This window comes from Mustelus asterias, chromosome 13 (assembly GCF_964213995.1).
Source record: "Mustelus asterias chromosome 13, sMusAst1.hap1.1, whole genome shotgun sequence".
Lineage (NCBI taxonomy): Eukaryota > Metazoa > Chordata > Chondrichthyes > Carcharhiniformes > Triakidae > Mustelus > Mustelus asterias.
In genome coordinates, this window is record NC_135813.1 from 80,529,940 (window position 1) to 80,551,121 (window position 21,182).

Consider the following 21,182-nt stretch of genomic DNA (forward strand, 5'->3'; position numbering starts at 1 on the left):
ATCAATACCCAAAGGTTAAAGTACCAAAGGGAATGAGGAAGAGGTTTATACAAATGCAAATGGCTTCTGGTATAAAACACTGAAGTTCACTATGTTTGTGCCATGTAGCCCCGTCCATGACGCAAACCAGCCTCCTATCCATTGACTCTGTCTACACTTCCCGCTGCCTCGGCAAAGCAGCCAGTATAATTAAGGACCCCACGCACCCCCGGACATTCTCTCTTCCACTTTCTTCCGTTGGGAAAAAGATACAAAAGTCTGAGATCACGTACAACCGACTCAAGAACAGCTTCTTCCCTGCTGCCATCAGACTTTTGAATGGACTTACCTTGCATTAAGTTGATCTTTCTCTACACCCTAGCTATGACTGTAACACTACATTCTGTACTCTCTCCTTCCCTTCTCCCCTCTGTACTCTATGAACGGTATGCTTTGTCTGTATAGCGCGCAAGAAACAATACTTTTCACTGTATCCCAATACGTGTGACAATAATAAATCAAATAATAACATTAATATCAACACCTTAGTGTCTCAGGCTGATGGCACAGAATGATCAATAGCTTGATCAGAAAGCATATTAAATGGCTGACAAGAATAGACATACAAAGGGCGGTAGATGAATAAATATCTCATGGAAGCCCTGTGAAAATCTGCTTGAGTTTTGAATTTCCAGAACAGATCCTTTAAGAATAGGATAAAACCTTTAGTAGAAAATTCAGGTACAGAGTGGCCTATTTGGAGGTAACAGAATGTAAGTGGCACCTGGGGCATCTTTGTCAGTTGCTCTTCAATAGCAGTAGTGATTTGCACCTGCCAGTTCATTATGCTCTGTTCTAGTTTTTCCATTATAACTGGGTCAAAAGCAAATTGGTTCAAGTCTGCATGAAGATCGATTGATGGCATGTCGAGCTTGATCTCACCTGGTTAGAGAGAAAAGAAAACCTTAACTTTGGAGTAATAACAACACTTAAATATCCAAACTTCCCCTCAAAACTGAATAAGTAGTATTCCCTCCCTTTGTGTAGTTTTGCTGAGACTCAGACTCACAGCACAAGGGCAAATTGGAGGGACATGGGCATTATTTGCATCTCATGTAGACGGCACCAGAAGAACGGGTTTAGACAAGCCCCCTACCAGCCGTAATACTGAGTTTTTGCCCTTTGTCAGTGGGATTAGGGGATGAGTGCAGAAAGCACCTGCCTGAAGCAGGTAAGAAAGTCTTTGTAACGTTCAAACACTATATAAATTGCTGATAATAAGAGACATGGTGTCCATAAGACATAGGAGCAGAATTAGGCCATTCAGCCCATCGAGTCTGCTCCGCCATTCAATCATGGCTGATATTTTTCTCATCCCTATTCTCTTGCCTTTTCCCCATAACCCCTGATCCCCTTATGTCGAAGCTCTTTGACTCCCCAGCTACTCTGCCACAAACCAGTGTCCACTGAAGATACTGAATCTGGGAAAACGTGTCCAGCTGATCTGGTACACACATATTGCAAGATTCTGAATATCTTGGCTGATTTCACAAGCAAAGTGAATGTCTGGTAGTATTGCGAAGTGTCAAGACCAACCTGATATACATATCTTTAAACCCAACAAAGGGCCTGGAATAGTCATCCTTAACATATTTTACAGTTTGAATTAATATGTTCTTAAGCATTTTCTGCTAAAAGCGATGGAAGCCATTTTAATAAAAACTAAACTAGCATTCTTGGAAACCAGCCAGATTAGTTAAGTAGACAGCATAATTGTGAAACAATTAAAGAATACGCAATTCATTAATAGATGTGTTAGCAAGGCTGGAAATGTCATTTAGAACACAAATCTTTTTAATTATAGGCATATTATTAATGCTTGATTATTAATACAGACTCTTAAATTGCTGTGGGAATTAGAATTTTGTGACTTTCTCAGGCCACAAAATAAAGGGATGACATGAACGTTAATCTTGACCAGGAGAACTGAGTAGGTTCCTGTCCAAGAGGTCTCAACTCCAAATGACAGACAGCTATGTTAACCAATTATTGGTTGACATTTAGCCTACCTCAAGATAAGAGATATAGTTTGAAAAGAAGCCTTGTTTTAAAGTTGAGACAATGGACGGGATTCTCCGGTCGCGTGCGCCCCAAGACCGGAGATTCCTGCCCAAGCTCAACGGACCTTTCAATGGTCCGCCAAATTTCCTGTCTCACCCACCACGATTCCCGTGGCGGGCGAGATAGGAGACTTTTGGCCAATGTGCATAATTAGTATAAAAACAAACAGGCTAAATCTTATTTCATTACTGACAGCTTATAGACAAATAGGCTATTTTCCCATTGGCTAAGCTGGGCTTTCAATTTCTAAGGTATAAAAAAGTCTTGAGAAGTCTTTTTGGTTAAGGACAGGAAGAGAGAAAGGGGTAGAGGTAGAGAGACAGAGAAAGGCAGAGAGCGATGTGAAGAGAGATGGAGAGAAAAAGATGTAGGTAGCAAGAGGGAGAGAGAGATGTTTACGAGAGGCAGAGAAGAGGAGAGGTGGGAAGAGAGTGATGTTCATGGAGAGATACTGAGAGCTGCCATGGATGTTTTTGGAGTTGTCTAGTCACGAGGTGGTCTGAAAAGGTTGGTGAGAAGACGTCTGCTCAACTGTTAAAGTTATGCTATCTCCTCTTACTGTTAATTACTGCTAACTGCTGTTAATCGACACTTTGCTTTTTTTTCTGGCTTACCTTTTTAATGGTTAATAAGCTTTTTGATTTCATCTTAAAGATGCTCTGTCTTGCCGTATGGGTAAGTCTCTGGAATCTGGTGTGATTTACAACTGGGGGGGGCGTTATCACAAACATGTCCATAAATCTTAGTTCATATGAAATAAACAGCTCATAGAGTGCCTGGTAACTAGGGGCCCACCCTGGAGTCTGCTGGCATAGTTAACAGGGTGTGTTAGGCAGCCTTCAGGAGGAATGGGGGAGCAGTGTGGTTCCCATTTAATAGTGGTTTTACAGGAATAATGGGAGTCAATTGATTCATGCACCGACGCATGAAAGGCTCTGACCTGCCCACCTAATCCCACTTGCCAGCACGTGGCCCATAGTCTTGAATGTTGCGATGTGCCAAGTACTCATCCAGGTACTTTTTAAAAGATGCGAGGCATCCCGCCTCCACCACCCTCCCAGGCAGCGCATTCCAAACCGTCACCACCCTCTGGGTAAAAAGGTTTTTCCTCAAACCCCCCTAAACCTCCCACTCCTCACTTTTAACTTGTGTCCCCTCGTAACTGACCCTTCAACTAAGGGGAACAGCTGCTCCCTATCCACCCTGTCCATGCCCCTCATAATCTTGAACACCTCAATTGCGTCACTCGCTCAGCCTTCTCTGCTCCAGAGAAAACAACCCAAGTCTATCCAACCTCTCTTTATAACTTAAATGTTCCATCCCAGACAGGAGCCTTTTTATTCTCATCACTCCTAACAGGTTTGATTTGGTGATAATACTTATCTTTACAAAAGCAACTTATTTGAATTGCACATGTATAACAGCAGCCTTAATGCACATGTTCTGAGCATGAATACACAAATGGAGCGGCAGTTATCATAAATACTGACCCTCAACTTGTTGAATGGTTCTGAGAACCTGATTGGAGAATTTTAGCACAGTTATTAAGAATTCATCCCTGACAAACTGAATATTTCGTGAATCCCCTGTTGCTCTTGAGTCAGGCACACTGAGCTTGTCATACTGGAACGTCATTGTACTCAGAAAACGGGATGAACCTTGTTTCATATCGACATTTCTATGATGCTGATGTGACAAAAGTGGTATGAAGACCTGGAAAAACATAAAATATAACATCTGTATCATTTCAAATCCTGCATTTAGCAGCAGCAATGTCACCACGCAAAAGATCTTCACTTCAAATGTTACATATATAGAAGTCATGGAAAGTGCTGATATCCCAATAACCTAATAAGCTTCAGCTTCTCAGAATATGTATCAATGACTTGGATGAAGGAACAGTAAGCTGTATATTCAAGCAGGAGACACAAATTTAGGAGAGTCAGTGAGTTGCATGATCGGTAGACTAAGTGAGTGGGTAAAACTGCAGCAGATTTTAATGTCCTGTGTTAGGGGTTGTGGGTTTTAAAAGAAAAAGAACATGGTTTGCACACGTAGATTCAAACTAACACACAACAGGTTTTATTGAAAGAGATTCATGCACAGAGTACAAAGTGAAAGCAAAACAGCGACCCCTGCAAACATCCTAATGACATCACCATCAAATCATGTAATCAGATGGAGTTCAAGTAGGGAAATGTGAGGTCATCCACCAGAAATTTAAGTATTTTCTTAATAGTGAGAGACTAGGAGGTAAAATTTATTTTATTTCGTGTTTTTCTTGATTTTTCTTTCCCCCCCCCCCCACTCTTTCCCCCTATTTTATCCCCCTTTTTCTTACCTTTTCTTCCCCTTTGCTTCCCTTTTTTCTCAATTTTACCTCTCTCCCACCCATCACCCCCCCTCCTCCCACATCTTCATCTGTCACAGTTTACCCTCTGATTTCAGTTTCTCTGCTGTTTGGCCATTCACACCTTCTATTCTCTCTATGGGCTGCCATTAGCAGCCTTTCCTTTTGTTTCTGTGGCTGTGACTCATCTTTCATTCCCTCACCCTGCAGTATAAATATTCCCACTTTCTATGCCTTTTAGCTTTGACAAAGGGTCATCTGGACTCGAAACGTCAGCTCTTTCCTCTCCTTACAGGTGCTGCCAGACCTGCTGAGATTTTCCAGCATTTTCTCTTTTAGTTTCAAATTCCAGCATCCGCAGTAATTTGCTTTTATCCAGAGACCAGGAAGTGTTGAGGGGCTTTTGGGCGTCGAGATACACGAACTACGAAAAGCTACTGGACAGTTATTGTTATGATGGCTACAGTGAATCATCAATAAATCTCCCTGTGGACCTTGTGGAATATGAATTCTCCTATTGAGTGAAAGGAGGCTCGCCCAATAGGAAAGGAGTAGCGGGAATTTAAAACCAACTCTCTCCGCCTATACCAGGCACTGTTGGTCTTGGGGCTTTGACTTGCGCAGGAGGAGCGCTTTATTCACTATGTGATAACCTTCATCATCAAGCCAAGTAATTCTCCTTAGTTCAAAAAAAACTTCTCTTTGGTAAACTTGAAACCTATGATGCAAGCATAGAAGACTGGGCCCAATACGCAGAGCGCATTTGTTACTTCATCCGGACCAATAACATTGAGAGAGATGAAAACAGAAGGTCATCATGTTGGCAACATGTGGGGTCTGACATTCAGCATGATAAAAACTCTGACCTATCCTGAGTCACATGACTCAAAAACCTTTAACTAGTAAGTAGACTTGCGGAGACCCGAAGCCCTCTACTTTACTCCAGCGATACTGTAATGACATAGCAGGGTGAAGGAACCCCTGGGAAATCTGTCACTGAATTCTTGAACAGGTTATGAAAATTGGCAGAGCACTGTAAGTTCAGGCTGTCTCTGAATGACACGTTGCAAGACAGATTGGTATGGGAACAGCTCAAAAAATATTATTGGCAAGAGCCAACCTGGATCTATAAAATGCCACTGAGATAGATCTATTACTGGAGAATGCAGAGGAAGGAGCTCAGGAAGTACAGGGGGCGTCAGTCGGCAATGTTCTCCGATTAGTGGAAGGGACTCCATGCAATGTTCATTCCTCAACTGAGAGCATTTGTGTCAGTAAAACATTAGAGAATCTATTACAATGTTGGAGCCCAAGTTGCTTCATCAGGCAGAAAAGGAAAGGCAGAGACAGCCTTAAGACTACTAGGGAACAAGTTCCAGAAGGTTGTAGATGCCAGGCAATGGACCATTGCAAGCACTGCAAAAAATCACAGCCAAGGCAAAGTTATAGGGACAGGCAAAGAATGTGCTGTTTAGGAAAAAGGCCAAGGTCAGTAGCAGACTGTACTTTGCAGGTATGCCCACTGCCAGAAACAGGAATGATGCAACTAAACCGCATCTCCACGACAAAGGCCGCCCCCATAATGGTGGCACTGTTAGTAAATGGGCACCCATTAAAAATGGAGGTGGACACAGGGGCTGCGATCTCCATTATCAGTGAGGAGACCTATGATCACCTCTGAACCTGTATTCAGCTCCTTAGAAGACACAAAAGACAGGCTGGTCACCTACACAGGGGAACCATTGCAGACAAAGGGCACCATGGTGACCCTAGTGTCTTATCGGCAGCAAACAGCTCGAATCCCATTCATCATTGTACGGGGACAAAGACCTAGCCTATGGGGAAAGGTTGGCTCCAGCATATCAGACTGAACTGGCTGGAGATCCTCAGGCTGGGCATCCTCAGGCTGGGCATGGGAACTGTACGATGTTATCAACTTTACACCCCGATGTCCCCAGAAAGGACTTGGAAGAATAAGGGGATCCAAAGCCAAGATCTACGTCGACCCCAATGCTACACCTGAGGAGCCGAGGGTAGGGTGTGGAGATATTCTGGGTCATGTCGATATCAAAAAGATGTAATGTCTTAAGAAGCATTATAGTAGATAAGTCCCCAGGGCCTGATGGGATCTATCCCAGAATACTGAGGGAGGCAAGGGTGGAAATTGCTGGGGCCTTGACAGAAATCCTTGTTATCCTCATTGGCTACAGGTGAAGTTCCAGAGGACTGGAGGATAGCCAATGTTGTTCCATTGTTTAAGAAGGACAGCAGGGATAATCTAGGTAATTATAGGCCGGTGAGTCTTACGTCAGTGGTAGGGAAGCTATTGGAAAAGATTCTTAGAGACAGGATTTACTCACATTTGGAAACAAATGGACTTATTAGTGATAGACAGCATGGTTTTGTGAAGGGGAGGTCATGCCTCACTAACTTGATCGAATTTTTCGAGGCAGTGACGAAGATTAGATGAGGGAAAGGCAGTGGATGTTGTATACATGGACTTCAGGAAAGTCTTTGACAAGGTACCTCATGGTAGACTGGTACGAAAGGTGAAGTCACATGGGAACAGAGGAGAGCTGGCAAGATGGATACAGAACTGGCTTGGCCATAGAAGACAGAGGGTAGCAGTAGAGGAATGTTTTTCTGAATGGAAGGCTGTGACTAGCCGGCATCTCCACATCATGACTAGCGGTTTTGCACAGGGATAAGTTCTGGGAACTTGTTGTTCATAGTATAGAAAATGATTTGGAGGAAAATGTAGCTGGTCTGATTAGTAAGTTCGCAGACAACACAAAAATCGGTGGAGTTGTGGATAATGAAGTAGATTATCAGAGGATACAGCAAGATATAGACCGGTTGGAGACTTGGGTGGAGAAATGGCAAATGGAGTTTAATCCGGACAAATGTGAGGTAATGCATTTTGGAAGGTCCAATGCATGTCGGAATTATACAGTAAATGGTAGAATCCTTAGGAGTATTGACAGGCAGAGAGATCTGGGCATACATGTCTACCAATCACTGAAAGTGGCAACACAGGTGGATAAGGTAGTCAAGAAGGGCATACGGGATGTTTGCCTTCATCGGGGCATTGAGAATAAAATTGGCAGGTCATGCTGCAGCAGTACAGAACTTAGTTAGGCCTCGTTTAGAATATTGTCTACAATTCTGGTCACCACATTACCAGAAGGATATGGAGGCTTTGGAGAGAGTACAGAAGAGGTTCACCAGGATGTTGCCTGGTCTGGAGGGTATTGGCTATGAGGAGAGGTTGGATAAACTCGATTTGTTCTCATTGGAACGACGGAGATTAAGGGGTGATCTGATAAAAGGTCTACAAGATTATGAGTGGCACGGACAGAGTGGATAGTCAGATGCTCTTTTCTAGGGTAGAAAAGTCAAGTACTAGGGGACATAGCTTTAAGGTGCGTGGGGAAAAGTTTAGAGGAGATGTGCGAGTCAAGTTTTTTTACACAGAGAGTGGTGAATGCCTGGAACATGCTGGTCGGGGAGGTGGTGGGAGCAGGTATGATAGCGGCATTTCAGGGGCAAATAGACGAATACATGAATAGGATGGGAATGGAAGGATACGGACTCTGTAAGTGTATACTTTTTATTTTAGGCACACATCATGATTGGCGCAGGCTTGGAGGACTGAAGGGCCTGTTCCTGTGCTGTACTGTTCTTTGTTCTATGTAAGAGCAAGATGGGTTCCATACTCTCTTGGAACAAGTGGTGATAGAACTTGAGCTCCAGGAAATCCTGGGCATAATAAGGTCTGCACAATTCATGGTTTGGGTTGTGCCTGTCATTCCCTTTAGCTGGATAAGTCGGACCGACTTTGTGGAGACTATAAGCTCACAGTCAATCGGGTTTCTGAACTTGATAGATACCCTATGCCCCGAATCAAAGACCTGGACACCAGATTAACAAGTGGCCAAGCATTCCCTAAATTGTGTATCTCCAACTTGAATAAGACGAGCTTTCCTGAAAGTATGTGATAATTGTGATGTTAATGTACCTTAAATAAGTGTTATTTTTTAATCATGATCTCTGCAGCTTTCACAGTCAGTGTGTCTCATGCTCACAGCCTTCGGTGATGTCATTGTTGGGAGGAGAAAAGAACTGTAGCCACTCGGGTGACAGGGATTTCATTTTCAGTTTCAGTTTTGAGCTGCAGGTTTTGAGTTGAGTTATAGAAGGGACAGCAAGCTAAAAAGAACTGTTTTCCCTCTCTCCCTGTTGTTTTGAAAATTCTGTTGGTTTGGTGAGAACAAGATCTTGTTTTCCTGAAGGGAGTGGACATCAGACTGAAAGCAGTGTCTCTTCTCTCGCTCCCTGGTTTTGGGAAATTCTGCTGTTAAGCTGAAAGCCTTCCTGGAGTAGAAAACCTGTTGTTGGGGGTTGGGCCAGAGTCTCTTTGGTGTTTTGGGAAGCTGCCTTGTCTTCAAACTATTCTGAGTTTCAAGAGCATTTGACTGCGGAATTCAACTAACAGCCTCAAATGTCCATTATCAGGTGAGCGACAGCCTGTGCTTATAAACCTGTGAAAAGGGTTTTTTGTTGTCTATGAGATTTGGTTTTAATTCGAACACATCAGAGATATTAATTAAGAGTTATACATTATAGTGGTGGTTTTGTTTCTTGTTTGTAATTGATAAGAGTTCTTGCTAATTTTCTTACTATACATGTTAATTATATTCTTAAATAAATTTTGTTTGATAAACTCTCCCCAGTGGGTCTTTTGAATCACACCTGAAGTGAAATATGTCAAGCTGATCCTGGCCAAATTCAAGATGCAAAACTTATGATCCAGGCGGGCTTCATAAAACACTTTGGAGTTTCTAACCTGAACCAGAACACAATTAATACGCATAAAGGCCTATTCGAGTACACTCGCCTGCCCTTCAGGGTCTCATCCACATACACCATTTCCAACAGCTCATGGAAAATATACTCCAAGGATTACCCCAAGTTTAAAGTTTATTTATTAATGCCACACATAGGCTTACATTAACACTGCAATGAAGTTACTGTGAAACGTGGCGGTGTACCTGGGCAATGTCCTCGTAACGGGGACTTCGGAATGAGAACACCTGAAAAACTTAGAAGAGGTCTCTGCAGAGATTGCTGGAAGTTGCGGTTTGCATAAATATGGAAAAATGTGTCTTTGAAGCAAATGCCGTGAGCTACTTATGCTATTGGGTGGTTGCAAAGGCCCTATATCCAGTGGAGGGAAAGGTGAGGGCCATTAAGGAGGCGCCAATTCCAAACAACCCCAAAGAGCTGAAATCCTTCCAGAGGTTAGTAAATTGTTACGGGAAATTTATTCTGAATTTGGCTTACTTGCCCCCTTGCATACCTCCTCACAACCCCCCCACCCCCACAATATCCTGTGATGGAAACGCCAAAGGTGGTCTTAGGGGCGCTGCAATTGATTTTTTTATTTGATTTATTGTCACATGTATTAACATACAGTGAGAAGTATTGTCTCTTGCGCGCTATACAGACAGAGCATACCGTTCATAGAGAAGGAAAGGAGAGAGTGCAGAATGTGGTGTTACAGTCATACCTAGGATATAGAGAAAGATCAACTTAGTGCAAGATAAGTCCATTCAAAAGTCTGATGGCAGCAGGGAAGAAGCTGTTCTTGAGTCAGTTGGTACGTGACCTCAGACTTTTGTATCTTTTTCCTGAAGGAAGAAGGTGGAATAGAGAATGTCCGAGGTGCATGGGGTCCTTAATTATGCTGGCTGCTTTGCCGCGGCAGCGGGAAGCGTAGACAGAGTCAGTGGATGGGAGACAGGTTTCCGTGATGGACTGAGTTACTTTCACGACCCTTTGAGTTTCTTGCGGTCTTGGGCAGAGCAAGTGATACAACCAGAAAGAATGCTTTCTATGGTGCTGTAAAGGTTAGTGAGAGTCATACCTGACATGCCAAATTTCCTTAGTCTTCTGAGAAAGTTTTTCTTTATTCATTCGTGGGATATTGGTGTCGCTGGCTGGCCAGCATTTATTGCCCATCCCTAGTTGCCCTTGAGAAGGTGGTGGTGAGCTGCCTTCCTGAACTGCTGCAGTCCACGTTCTGTGGATTGACCCACAGTGCCATAAAGGGAGGGAATTCCAGGATTTTGACCCAGCGACTACGAAGTAACGGCGATATATTTCCAAGTAAGAATGGTGAGTGACTTGGAGGGGAGCTAGCAGGTTTCCCACGTATCTACTGCCCTTGTCCTTCGAGATGGAAGTGGTCGTGGGTTTGGAAGGTGCTGTCTAAGTAGAGACGTTGGTGGGCTTTCTTAACTATAGTGTCGGCCTGAAGGGAAACAGAACAGGTTTGTGGTCATCTGGAGACCTAGAAACTTGAAGCCCTTGACCAATAACGTTAAACAACAGCTTCTGTCATCTAACTTATTGGCCATTTTGACCCCAAAAAGAACTTGTCCTGACATGTGATGCTTCCCCTTATGGGGTTGGGATAGTACTGGCACACTGTTGGAAAGATGGAACGCAAACGGTTCTTGCATATGTATCCAGGACCCTTTCCAATGCTGAACCGAGTTATTCCCAAATTGAGAAAGAGGGGTTGGCTATTGTATTCAGTGTTAAAAATTTCCATAAATACGTCTAGAGAATACGCTTCATATTAGTAACCGACCACAAACCCTTGTTGGGACTTTCTAAAGAGGACAAGGCAATACCCTATTGCCTCCAGCCGGATACAACATCGGGCCCTGTAACTGGCGTCTTATCATTACCTCCAGGAAAACTGCCCCGGAATCCAGATTACTAACGCTGATGCACTGAGTGATCTACCGTCGCCCACAAGCCCAGCTTCTTAAACCAGCATTGGAAAAGGTCGTGTTGACCCTAAATTATTTGGACACTTTGCTGACATCTACAAGACAAATCAAGGCCTGGAAGAGAAAGGACCCAATCCTATCTAAATCAAAATACATGATTCTGAATGGCAGATTCAGAGGACAACTCTTAGATGAACTCTTTATTCCTGTCTGGCACAACACGGCTTACAATGGAAATTAGAGAGAGTATCTGATCCAAGGAAGAAGTGTACAGATTGGCCAAGAAAAATAATAGGTCTGAGGATTGGGATTAGTTTGGAATTCAGCAAAGAAGGACCAAGGGATTGATTAAGAAGGGGAAAATACAGTACGAAAGTAAGCTTGCAGGGAACGTAAAGACTGACACTAAGAGTTTCTATAGATACTTGAAGAAAAAGAGGTTATGAAGGCAAATGTAAGTCCCCTACAGACAGAAACGGGGGAATGTATAGTAGAGGACAAAGAAATGGCCGAGCAACTGAATACATACTTAAGTTCTGTCTTCACAAAAGGGGACACAAATCAGATGCCAGAAATGTTGGAGAATGCAAGGTTTAGTGAGAGAGAAGAACTGAGGGAGGTCAATATTAGTAGAGAAATGGTGCTGGGAAAATTGTCCTTCATCCAGGGCAATGTCCGATACTCATGGAATCGCACTATGGCCACTTTGCAGAATCAAAAATGAAAATGCTAGCCAGGAGCTACATATGGTGACCCAGCTTTAATGCAGACATTACAAACTTGATCAGATAGTGTGATTCATGCCAGGAAAACCAAAAGCACCTCCTGCCCATCCCCAGCCTCTCGACATCCATGGAGTGACCTGGCAGGCCTTGGGTGAGAGTGCATGTGGACTTTGCCGGGCCTTTTATGAGTTCTATATTTTTGATCATGATGGATGTACACTCCAAACGGCTGGAGATACATTGCATGAGCTCCACCAGCTCCCATGCTCTGATTGGGAAAATACTACAGAGTTTCTGCATGCACGGGATACCAGAAGTCCTGGTTTCTATCAATGGCATTCCCTTTACTGGCACCAAGATTCAGACCTTCACGCTTTCCAGTGGAATCATACACATTAGGACAGCATCCGATCACCCGACATCGGAAGGGTTGGCTGAACGGGCGGTGCAGACTTTTAAGCCCAGCATGAAGAAACAACCCATAGCATCCACAGAGACCAAACCGGCAAGGCTTATATTCGACTACAGGACTACCCCTCACACAACAACAGGGGCGTGTTAATGGGACGGAGGACGAGACTCAGCACACTGTTCCCAAACCTGGCGGGGAGGGTAGAGACCCAACAAGAGAACCAGAAGAACTATGATTCTGCAAAAACAGAAAGAATGTTCAAATCCGGCGATCTGCTTCACGTGAGGAACTTTGGAGATGGTCTCAGCTGGGTCCTCTGTTTTTATTCGTGGGACTTGAGTGTCACTGGCTGGCCAGCATTTATTGCCCATCCCTCATCACTCTTGAAGTGAATGGCTTGCTAGGCCATTTCAGAGGGCAGTTAAATTGCCCCTTAGTATCAGGGGGACTAGCCAGGGCAAATGTATGGGGTTACAGGGATAGGGCCTGGATGGGATTGTAGTTGGTAGACTTGATGGGCCAAATGGCCTCCTTCTGCACTGTATGGATTCTATGATTTGTGCCTTGTAGATGGTGGACAGACTTTGGGGAGTCAGAAGGACACCACAGGATTCCCAGCTATTCTTGTAGCCAGAGTATTTATATGGCTAGCCTAATTCCATTTCTGGTCAATGGTAACTCCCAGGAAGTCGAAAGTCAGACATCGACAGTGGGATGTCTGTAGCTGGACGTTGATAGTGGGACGTCGATAATAGGTTGTTAAGATACGAATCAGAAACCCCAAAGTACATTATGAAGCCCAACTAGGCCTCAACAGCTTTTCCATTTTGACATTAGTGTAAGGATAAGGTTTTCTAGTCCAGACGTGATTCAACTAAAAAACAGGAAAGTTTTTATCAAAACAAACTTTATTTAACAATACAGTTTAACTATAAAAATGGATTAGCTTAACTTTTACCAATTGAAATACTTAAACATGACAAGGTACAATTCTTAACTGCTAATCTATCTCTATTAGTTTCAATTCAAGCAATATTCCTCTTATAGACTTAAAGTGCTCTTCAAAATCAGTTAGCTACAAACAGGTTTATGTGCTTGTACTTGGGCTGCCAGTCCTCGAGCTTCCAGAACACCTCAGGAGAGAGAGAGAGACAGATAGAGCGAGATCTATTTCTCCGAGCAGGTCCCAAGCAGCAGCCTCCAGCGAGCGAGTGAGAGACACCTTTTGCTTCTTTTAGAACCTTGCTTTTCCCTGTAAGTTTAGTTCCTCCCCATAAGCATATGATTGCTTTTAACAATCAACCTAATCGAAACCCTACTCTGAAACCCCAGAGGGAAAACCAAATAAACAAAAATGCACTAACTCAGATTAAAACAAACGCATCCCTAGCTAAAATCAATCATTATCCTGCATTCTCAGCATGGGAGCTGCCTGGTGCAGACAAATCAGCACCATAGAAACCAGAGCTGAATTTTAAACATATGCCTCACAAGAAACATTATATGAATACATTTCTTAAAGGCATCATTAAATCATCAACTTGTTGACAGTGGGACGTCAACAGTGGTCCATCAATGGAATGCAGAGGTGCAGATGAGATTTTTTAAATATCCAGTAAGTTCAGGATTTTGATAGGCTGAGGCCAGGAAATAAAAACCATAAAATAGATTCTTAACGATATGAAAAATACCGAGTATATTTTAAAATGTCATTGTGAAATATATTTTTCTTTGTTTTTATTATATTTCTCTTTGAACATTAGAAATTTCACTTATTGAGAAAGAATTGGTCGACAAATTTTCTTTCAACATAATTTTTTAGCAATTCAATTGTTACATAAACAAGTGTCCGAGGCCCAACAATCTTCAACTGCTTCATCAATGACCTTCCCTCCATCATAGGGTCAGAAGTGGGGATGTTCGCCAATGATTCATGAGGGGAAAGTCGTGCTTGATGAACTTGTTGGATTTTTATGAAGATGTGACTAGTGCGGTTGACGGAGGGGAATCGGTGGATGCGGTGTTTTTGGATTTCCAAAAGGCGTTTGATAAGGTGCCTCACAAAAGGTTGCTGAAGAAGATTGGGTCACACGGAGTTGGGGGTAGGGTGTTAGCGTGGATTGGGGATTGGCTATCCGACAGGAAGCAGAGAGTCGGAATAAATGGGTGCTTTTCTGGTTGGCAGATGGTAACTAGTGGCGTGCCGCAGGGATCAGTACTGGGGCTTCAACTATTTACCATTTATATAGACGATCTGGAGGAGGGGACTGAGTGTAGGGTAACAAAGTTTGCAGACGACACAAAGATAAGTGGAAAAGTGAATCGTGTGGAGGGCGTAGAAGGTCTGCAGAGTGATTTGGACAGGCTGAGTGAGTGGGCGAGGATCTGGCAGATGGAGTATAACGTTGACAAATGCGAGGTTATTCACTTTGGAAGAAATAATAGTAAATTGATTATCTAAATGGAAAAAAATTACAACCTGCTACTGTGCAAAAGGACCTAGGGGTCCTTGTGCATGAGACGCAAAAACCCAGTCTGCAGGTGCAACAGGTGATCAAGAAGGCAAATGGGATGTTGGCCTATATCGCAAGGGGGATAGAATATAGAAGCAGAGATGTCTTGCTGCATCTGTACAGGGCATTGGTGAGGCCGCAGCTGGAATACTGTGTGCAGTATTGGTCCCCTTATTTGCGGAAGGATGTATTGGCCTTGGAGGGAGTGCAGAGAAGGTTCACCAGGTTGATACCAGAGATGAGGGGTGTTGATTATGAGGAGAGACTGAGCAGATTGGGTTTGTACTCATTGGAATTTAGAAGGCTGAGGGGGGATCTTATAGAGACCTATAAGATAATGAAGGGGCTGGATAGGGTAGAGGTGGAGAGATTCTTTCCACTGAGAAAGGAAGCTAGAACTAGAGGGCACAGCCTCAAAATAAAGAGGGGTCAGTTTAGGACAGAGTTGAGGAGGAACTTCTTCTCTCAGAGGGTGGTGAATCTCTGGAATTCTCTGCCCACTGACGTGGTGGAGGCTACCTCGTTGAATATGTTTAAATCACGGATAGATGGATTCCTGATCGGTAAGGGAATTAGGGGTTATAGGGATCAGGCGGGTAAGTGGAACTGATTCACTTCAGATCAGCCATGATCTTATTGAATGGCAGGGCAGGCTCGAGGGGCTAGATGGCCTACTCCTGCTCCTATTTCTTATGTTCTTATGATTACACAATGTTCAGCATCATGTCCAAATGCAGCAAGGCTTGGACAATATTCAGGCTTGGGCTGACAAGTGGCAAGTAACATTCATGCCACACAAGTGTCAGGCAATGACTGTCTCCAACAAAGAGAATCTAACCATTGCCTCTTGATAGTCAACAGCAATACAATTGCTGAATCGCCTACTATCAATACCCTGGGAGTTACCATTGACCAGAAACTGAACTGGACTCGCCATATAAATATTGTGGCTACAAGAAACTAGAACTAGGGGGCATGGCCTCAAAATAAGGGGGAGCAGATTTAGGACTGAGTTGAGGAGGAACTTCTTCACACAAAGCGTTGTGAATCTGTGGAATTCCCTGCCCAGTGAAGCAGTTGAGGCTACCTCATTGAATGTTTTTAAAGAAAGGATAGATTAATTTTTGAACAGTAAAGAAATTAAGGGTTATGGTGAGCGGGCGGGTAAGTGGAGCTGAGTCCACAAAAAGATCAGCCATGATCTTATTGAATGGCAAAGCAGGCTCGAAGGGCCAGATGGCCAACTCCTGCTCCTAGTTCGTATGTTCTAAGAGCAGGTCAGAGGCTGGGAATCCTCACCTCCTGACTCCTCAAAACCTGTTCACCATCTAAAAGTGACAAGTCAGGAGTGTGATGGAGTACTCTCCATTTGCTTGGATAAGTGCAGTTCCAACAACACCTAAGAAGCTCAACACCATCCAGGATGAAGCAGCCCACTTGATTGGCAGCACATCCACAAACATTCACTCCCTCCACCACCAGCACAGTGGCATATATAGGTGTGTACCATCTACAATACGCACTGCACCTTGGTCGCCTTGCTATAGGAAAGACGTCATTAAACTGGAGGAAGTGCAAAAGTGATTTTCAAAGATGTTGCCAGGACTCAAGGGACTGAGTTATAGGGAGAGATTGGATAGGCTAGGATTTTTTTCTTTGGAGCGTAGGAGACTGAGGGGTAATCTTATAGAGGTGTATAAGATCATGAGAGGCATGGATAGGGTGAATGCACTCAGTCTTTTTCCCAGGGTTGGGGAATCGAGAACTAGAGGGCATAGGTTTGAGTTAAGAAGGGAAAGAATTAATGGGAACTTGAAGAGCAGCTTTTTCACACAGAGGGTGGTACGTGTGTGGAATGAGCTGTCGGAGGAAGTGGTTGAGGCAGGGACATTGACAACATTTAAAAGGCATTTGGACAGATACATGGATAGGAAAGGTTTAGAGGAATGTGGGCCAAATGCACATTAGAAGGCAGTTCACTGCCACCTTTTTGTAACAATATTGTACCAGTATCTTGTTTATGGATTTCATTTTCTTACCTGTGTTAACATTTGATGTAACATCAACAAAGAGTGTCCATTCAGCATGCCATACTCCAACATTTTAGGCATTAGTAAATTAGTCTCCTTCATGTCATTGGGTTCAGTAATGGTTTCTGTGGAAAGATTTATATCCAATATTAGATTTCATTAGCTATAATTATTGCCGATTTAACAGTATGGGTTTCTCTATAACTGTGATATTTTGTTCCTTTTATCATTTTTGTTATAGTACTATCAAGGTTAAAACAAACTGTGAAGACCTGGACATTCCTGAGAATCTGACAATATCTGAAACAAACAACTGTGGAAGACAGAACATCGATAGGAAAGGTTTACAGGGGTATGGGCACTATAGAGACAAAGCATACCGTTCATAGAGAAGGAAAGGAGAGGGTGCAGAATGTAATGTTACAGTCATGGCTAGGGTATAAAGAAAGGTCAACTTAATGCGAGGTAGGTCTATTCAAAATTCTCTTGGCAGCAGAGAAGAAGCTGCTCTTGAGTCAGTTGGTACGTGACCTCAGACTTTTCATAGAAGAAATCATCATAGAAACCCTACAGTGCAGAAGGAGGCCATTCGGCCCATCGAATCTGCACCGACCACAATCCCACCCAGGCCCCCACATATTTACCCACTAATCCCTCTAACCTACGCATCCCAGGACTCTAAGGGGCAATTTTTAACCTGGCCAATCAACCTAACCCGCACATCTTTGGACTGTGATACTTTTGTATCTTTTCCCTCAAGGAGGAAGATGGAAGAGGGAATGTCTAGGGTGCATGGGGTCCTTGATTATGCTGGCTGCTTTTCCGAGGCAGCGGGAAGTGTAGACAGAGTCAATGGATGGGAGGCTGGTTTGCGTGATGGACTGAGCTTCGTTCACAACACTTTGTAGTTTATTGCGGTCTTGGACAGAGCAGGAGCCATACCAAGCTGTGATACAACCAGAAAGAATGCTTTTGATGGTGCATCTGTAAAAGTTGGTGAGAGTCGAAGCAGACATGTCAAATTTCCTTAGCCTCCTGAGAAAGTAGAGGCTTTCTTAACTATAGCATTGGCATGGAGGGACCAGGACAGGTTGTTGGTGATCTGGGCACCTAAAAAACTTGAAGCTCTTGACCATTTCCACTTCATCCCCATTGATGTACACAGGGGCATGTCCTTCACCGTACTTCTTGAAGTCGATGACTATCTCCTTCGTTTTGTTGACATTGAGGGAGAGATTATTGTCTTCGCACTAGTGCACCAAATTCTCTATCTCATTCCTGTACTCTGTCTCATCATTGTCTGAGATCTGACCCACTACAGTGGTGTCATCGGCAAACTTGAAAATCGAATTGGAGGGGAATTTGACCACACAATCGTAGGTGTATAAGGAGTATAGTAAGAGGCTGAGGGCACAGTCTTGTGGGACACCGGTGTTGAGGATGATTGTGGAGGAGGTGTTGTTGCCTTTCCTTACTAATTGCGGTCTGTGGGTTAGAAAGTCTAGAATCTAGTCACAGAGGGAGGAGCCGAGGCCCAGGCCACGCCCAGGAGTTTGGAAATGAGTTTTATAGGAATAATTGTGTTTAATGCTGAGCTGTAGCCAATAAATAGGAGTCTGACATAGGTGTCTTTGTTATTTCAGTGTTCCAGGGTTGAGTGCAGGGCCAGGGAGATGGCGTCCGCTGTGGACCTGTTGCGGTGGTAGATGAACTGTGGTGGATCCAGGCAGTCCAGGAGGCCGGAATTGATTTGTGCATTGACTAACCTTTCAAAGCACTTCATAATGATGGATGTCAGAGCCACCAAACGATAGTCATTAAGGCACGCTGCTTGGCTTTTCTTTGGTTCCGGGATGATGGTCGTCTTCTTGAAGCAGATAGGGACCTCAGATTGTTGTAAAGAGAGGTTGAAGACGCCAGCTGGTCTACGTAGGATCTGAGTGCTCGTCTGGGAACCCCATTTGGGCCAGTTGCTTTCCGTGGGTTGACTTTCGAGAAGGCTGTTCTTACGTCTGCAATGGTGACCTCTGATACAGATTCGTCCGAGGCGTCTGGGGTGGAGGGCGTGCTCTCGCTGACCTCTTGCTCAAAACGAGCATAGAATGCATTGAGCTCATCAGGGAGAGTTGCTTTGGTGCCGGTTATTTTACCTGCCTTCACCTTGTAGCCTGTTGTGTCTTGCAGACCTTGCCATAGTCAGTGGGAATCTGTGTGGCTAGCCTGGGACACTAGCTTGGTCCGGTACAATCTTTTGGTACCTTTGATGGATCTCTGTAGGTCATATCTGGATTTCTTGTATAGGTCAGGGTCACCTGACTTGAATGCCTCAGACCTGGACTTCCCTGGATATCCCTGTTCATCCATGGTTTCCAGTTGGGAATCACATAGATTTGCTTCTTTGGCACAGTCTTCTACACACTTACTAATGAAGTCAGTTACTGTAGTGGTGTACTCGTTCAGGTTGGTCGCAGAAATTTTAAATATTGACCAGTCTACTGACTCTAAGTAGTCCCATAGGAGATCTTCCGATTCCTCAGACCAACACTGCACGACTTTCTTTGATGGATTCTCCTGTTTTAGTATTGCTTCATGAAGTAGGTTTAATACAGGTTTCCTTAATGGTGGTAAAATGATGACCCTCATTCCCCAGAGGAGACAATCAGCCTGTGTGAATAGTTCAAGTCTTCAGGTAACATAAGGCTTCAACTCCAGGATGGCTCCCACGGTGTTGCCACAAAGTACCATGTCCATAACTTTCTGGTATTCTTCTTAACTTGTCCTGTGGTTACAGGAATGTTACAGGCTTCTTCAAAATAAACTATTGTTACTAGTCAAACTGTGTGCTGATGACTTGTTCGGTAAAGGTTATTTGGAGAGTCCATCAGCATTCCCATGGAGAATAGATTGCCGATATTTCATCCTGTAAGTGTGCACTGACAACAGCAATGCCCATGTCCATATCCAGCTCATTGCTAGAGATGGAACACCGATATACAGCCCAAATATTGCTGTCAGTGGTCATTCATCCATTAGTAAATTTCCTTCCATATAGGTATTGGTAAAGAACACATAAGAAGTAGAAGCAGGAGTGGCCACTCGGCCCTCCAAGCCTGCCCCGCTATTCAATACAATCATGGCTGATCTATACCGGCCTCAACTCCTTTTCTGTGCCATTTCCCCACAGCCCTCTATTCCTCAATCTATCAAATATTTATCCACCCCCACTTTGAATACTTCCAATGATCCAGCCTCCATTACCCTTTGGGACAGAGAATTCCAGAGATTCAACACCCTCCGAGAAGAAATTTCTACACACCTCAGTTTTAAATGACCGGCTCTTTATCTTGTAGCTGTGTCCCGTTTTTAGAGAGTCTCCCACTAGTGAAAACATCTCACCATCTACCCTGTCAAACCCCCTCAGGATCTGATATGTTTGAATAAGGTCACCCCCTCACTCTCCTAAACGCCAAGGAATACAGACCCAGACTATTTAGTCTCTCTTGATAGGACAGCCCTCTCATCCTGGGAATTAGCCTGGTGAATCTGCTTTGGACTGCTTCCAATGTTGCTCTATCCTTTTTAGATAAGGGGACCAAAACTGTACGCAGTATTCCAGGTGAGGCTTCACCAACACCCTATACAATTGCAACAAAACCTCCCTATTAAACTCCAACCCCTTTCAATAAAGGCCAAAATGCCATTTGGCTTCTTAACTACTTCGTGGACTTGTTTACTAGCTTTTTGTGATTAATGCACTGGAACACCTGGGTCCCTCTGTACTTCACTCACCTGCAGTCTCTCAATACTTAGGTAATAATTTGCCTTTTGATTCCTCCGACCAAAGTGCATGACTTCACACTTCCCCTCATTTGGCAAGGGACCGCATGGTAGGTTGTTACATAAAGTTAAATCTCACGGGATCCAGGGTGAGGTATCTAAATGGATACAAAATTGGCTTCTGTGTGGTTGTAGAGAGTTGCTTTTCAAACTGGAGGCCTGTGACCAGCGGTGTGCCTCAGGGATCAGTGCTGGGTCCACTGTTGCTTGTCATTTATATTAATGATTTGGATGAGAATATAGGAGGCATGGTTAGTAAGTTTGCAGATGACACCAAGATTGGTGGCATAGTGGACAGTGAAGAAAGTTATCTTCGATTGCAACAGGATCTTGATCAATTGGGCCAGTGGGCTGATGAATGTCAGATGGAGTTTAATTTAGACAAATGCGAGGTGATGCATTTTGTTAAATTGAA

General features: G+C 43.8%; 1 protein-coding gene across 1 annotated transcript in view; it reads right to left on the minus strand.

The window, feature by feature from the left end:
• Nucleotides 1–21,182, minus strand: part of dnah10 (dynein axonemal heavy chain 10) — a 268,946-nt gene that overhangs the window by 231,836 nt on the left and 15,928 nt on the right. Inside the window, exons 5-7 of the mRNA XM_078226101.1 lie at nucleotides 16,940–17,055; nucleotides 3,591–3,813; nucleotides 764–921 (exon numbers count right to left, since the gene is read on the minus strand). Of these exons, the coding sequence (XP_078082227.1) occupies nucleotides 764–921; nucleotides 3,591–3,813; nucleotides 16,940–17,055 (497 nt within the window). The remainder of the gene's footprint in view (nucleotides 1–763; nucleotides 922–3,590; nucleotides 3,814–16,939; nucleotides 17,056–21,182) is intronic.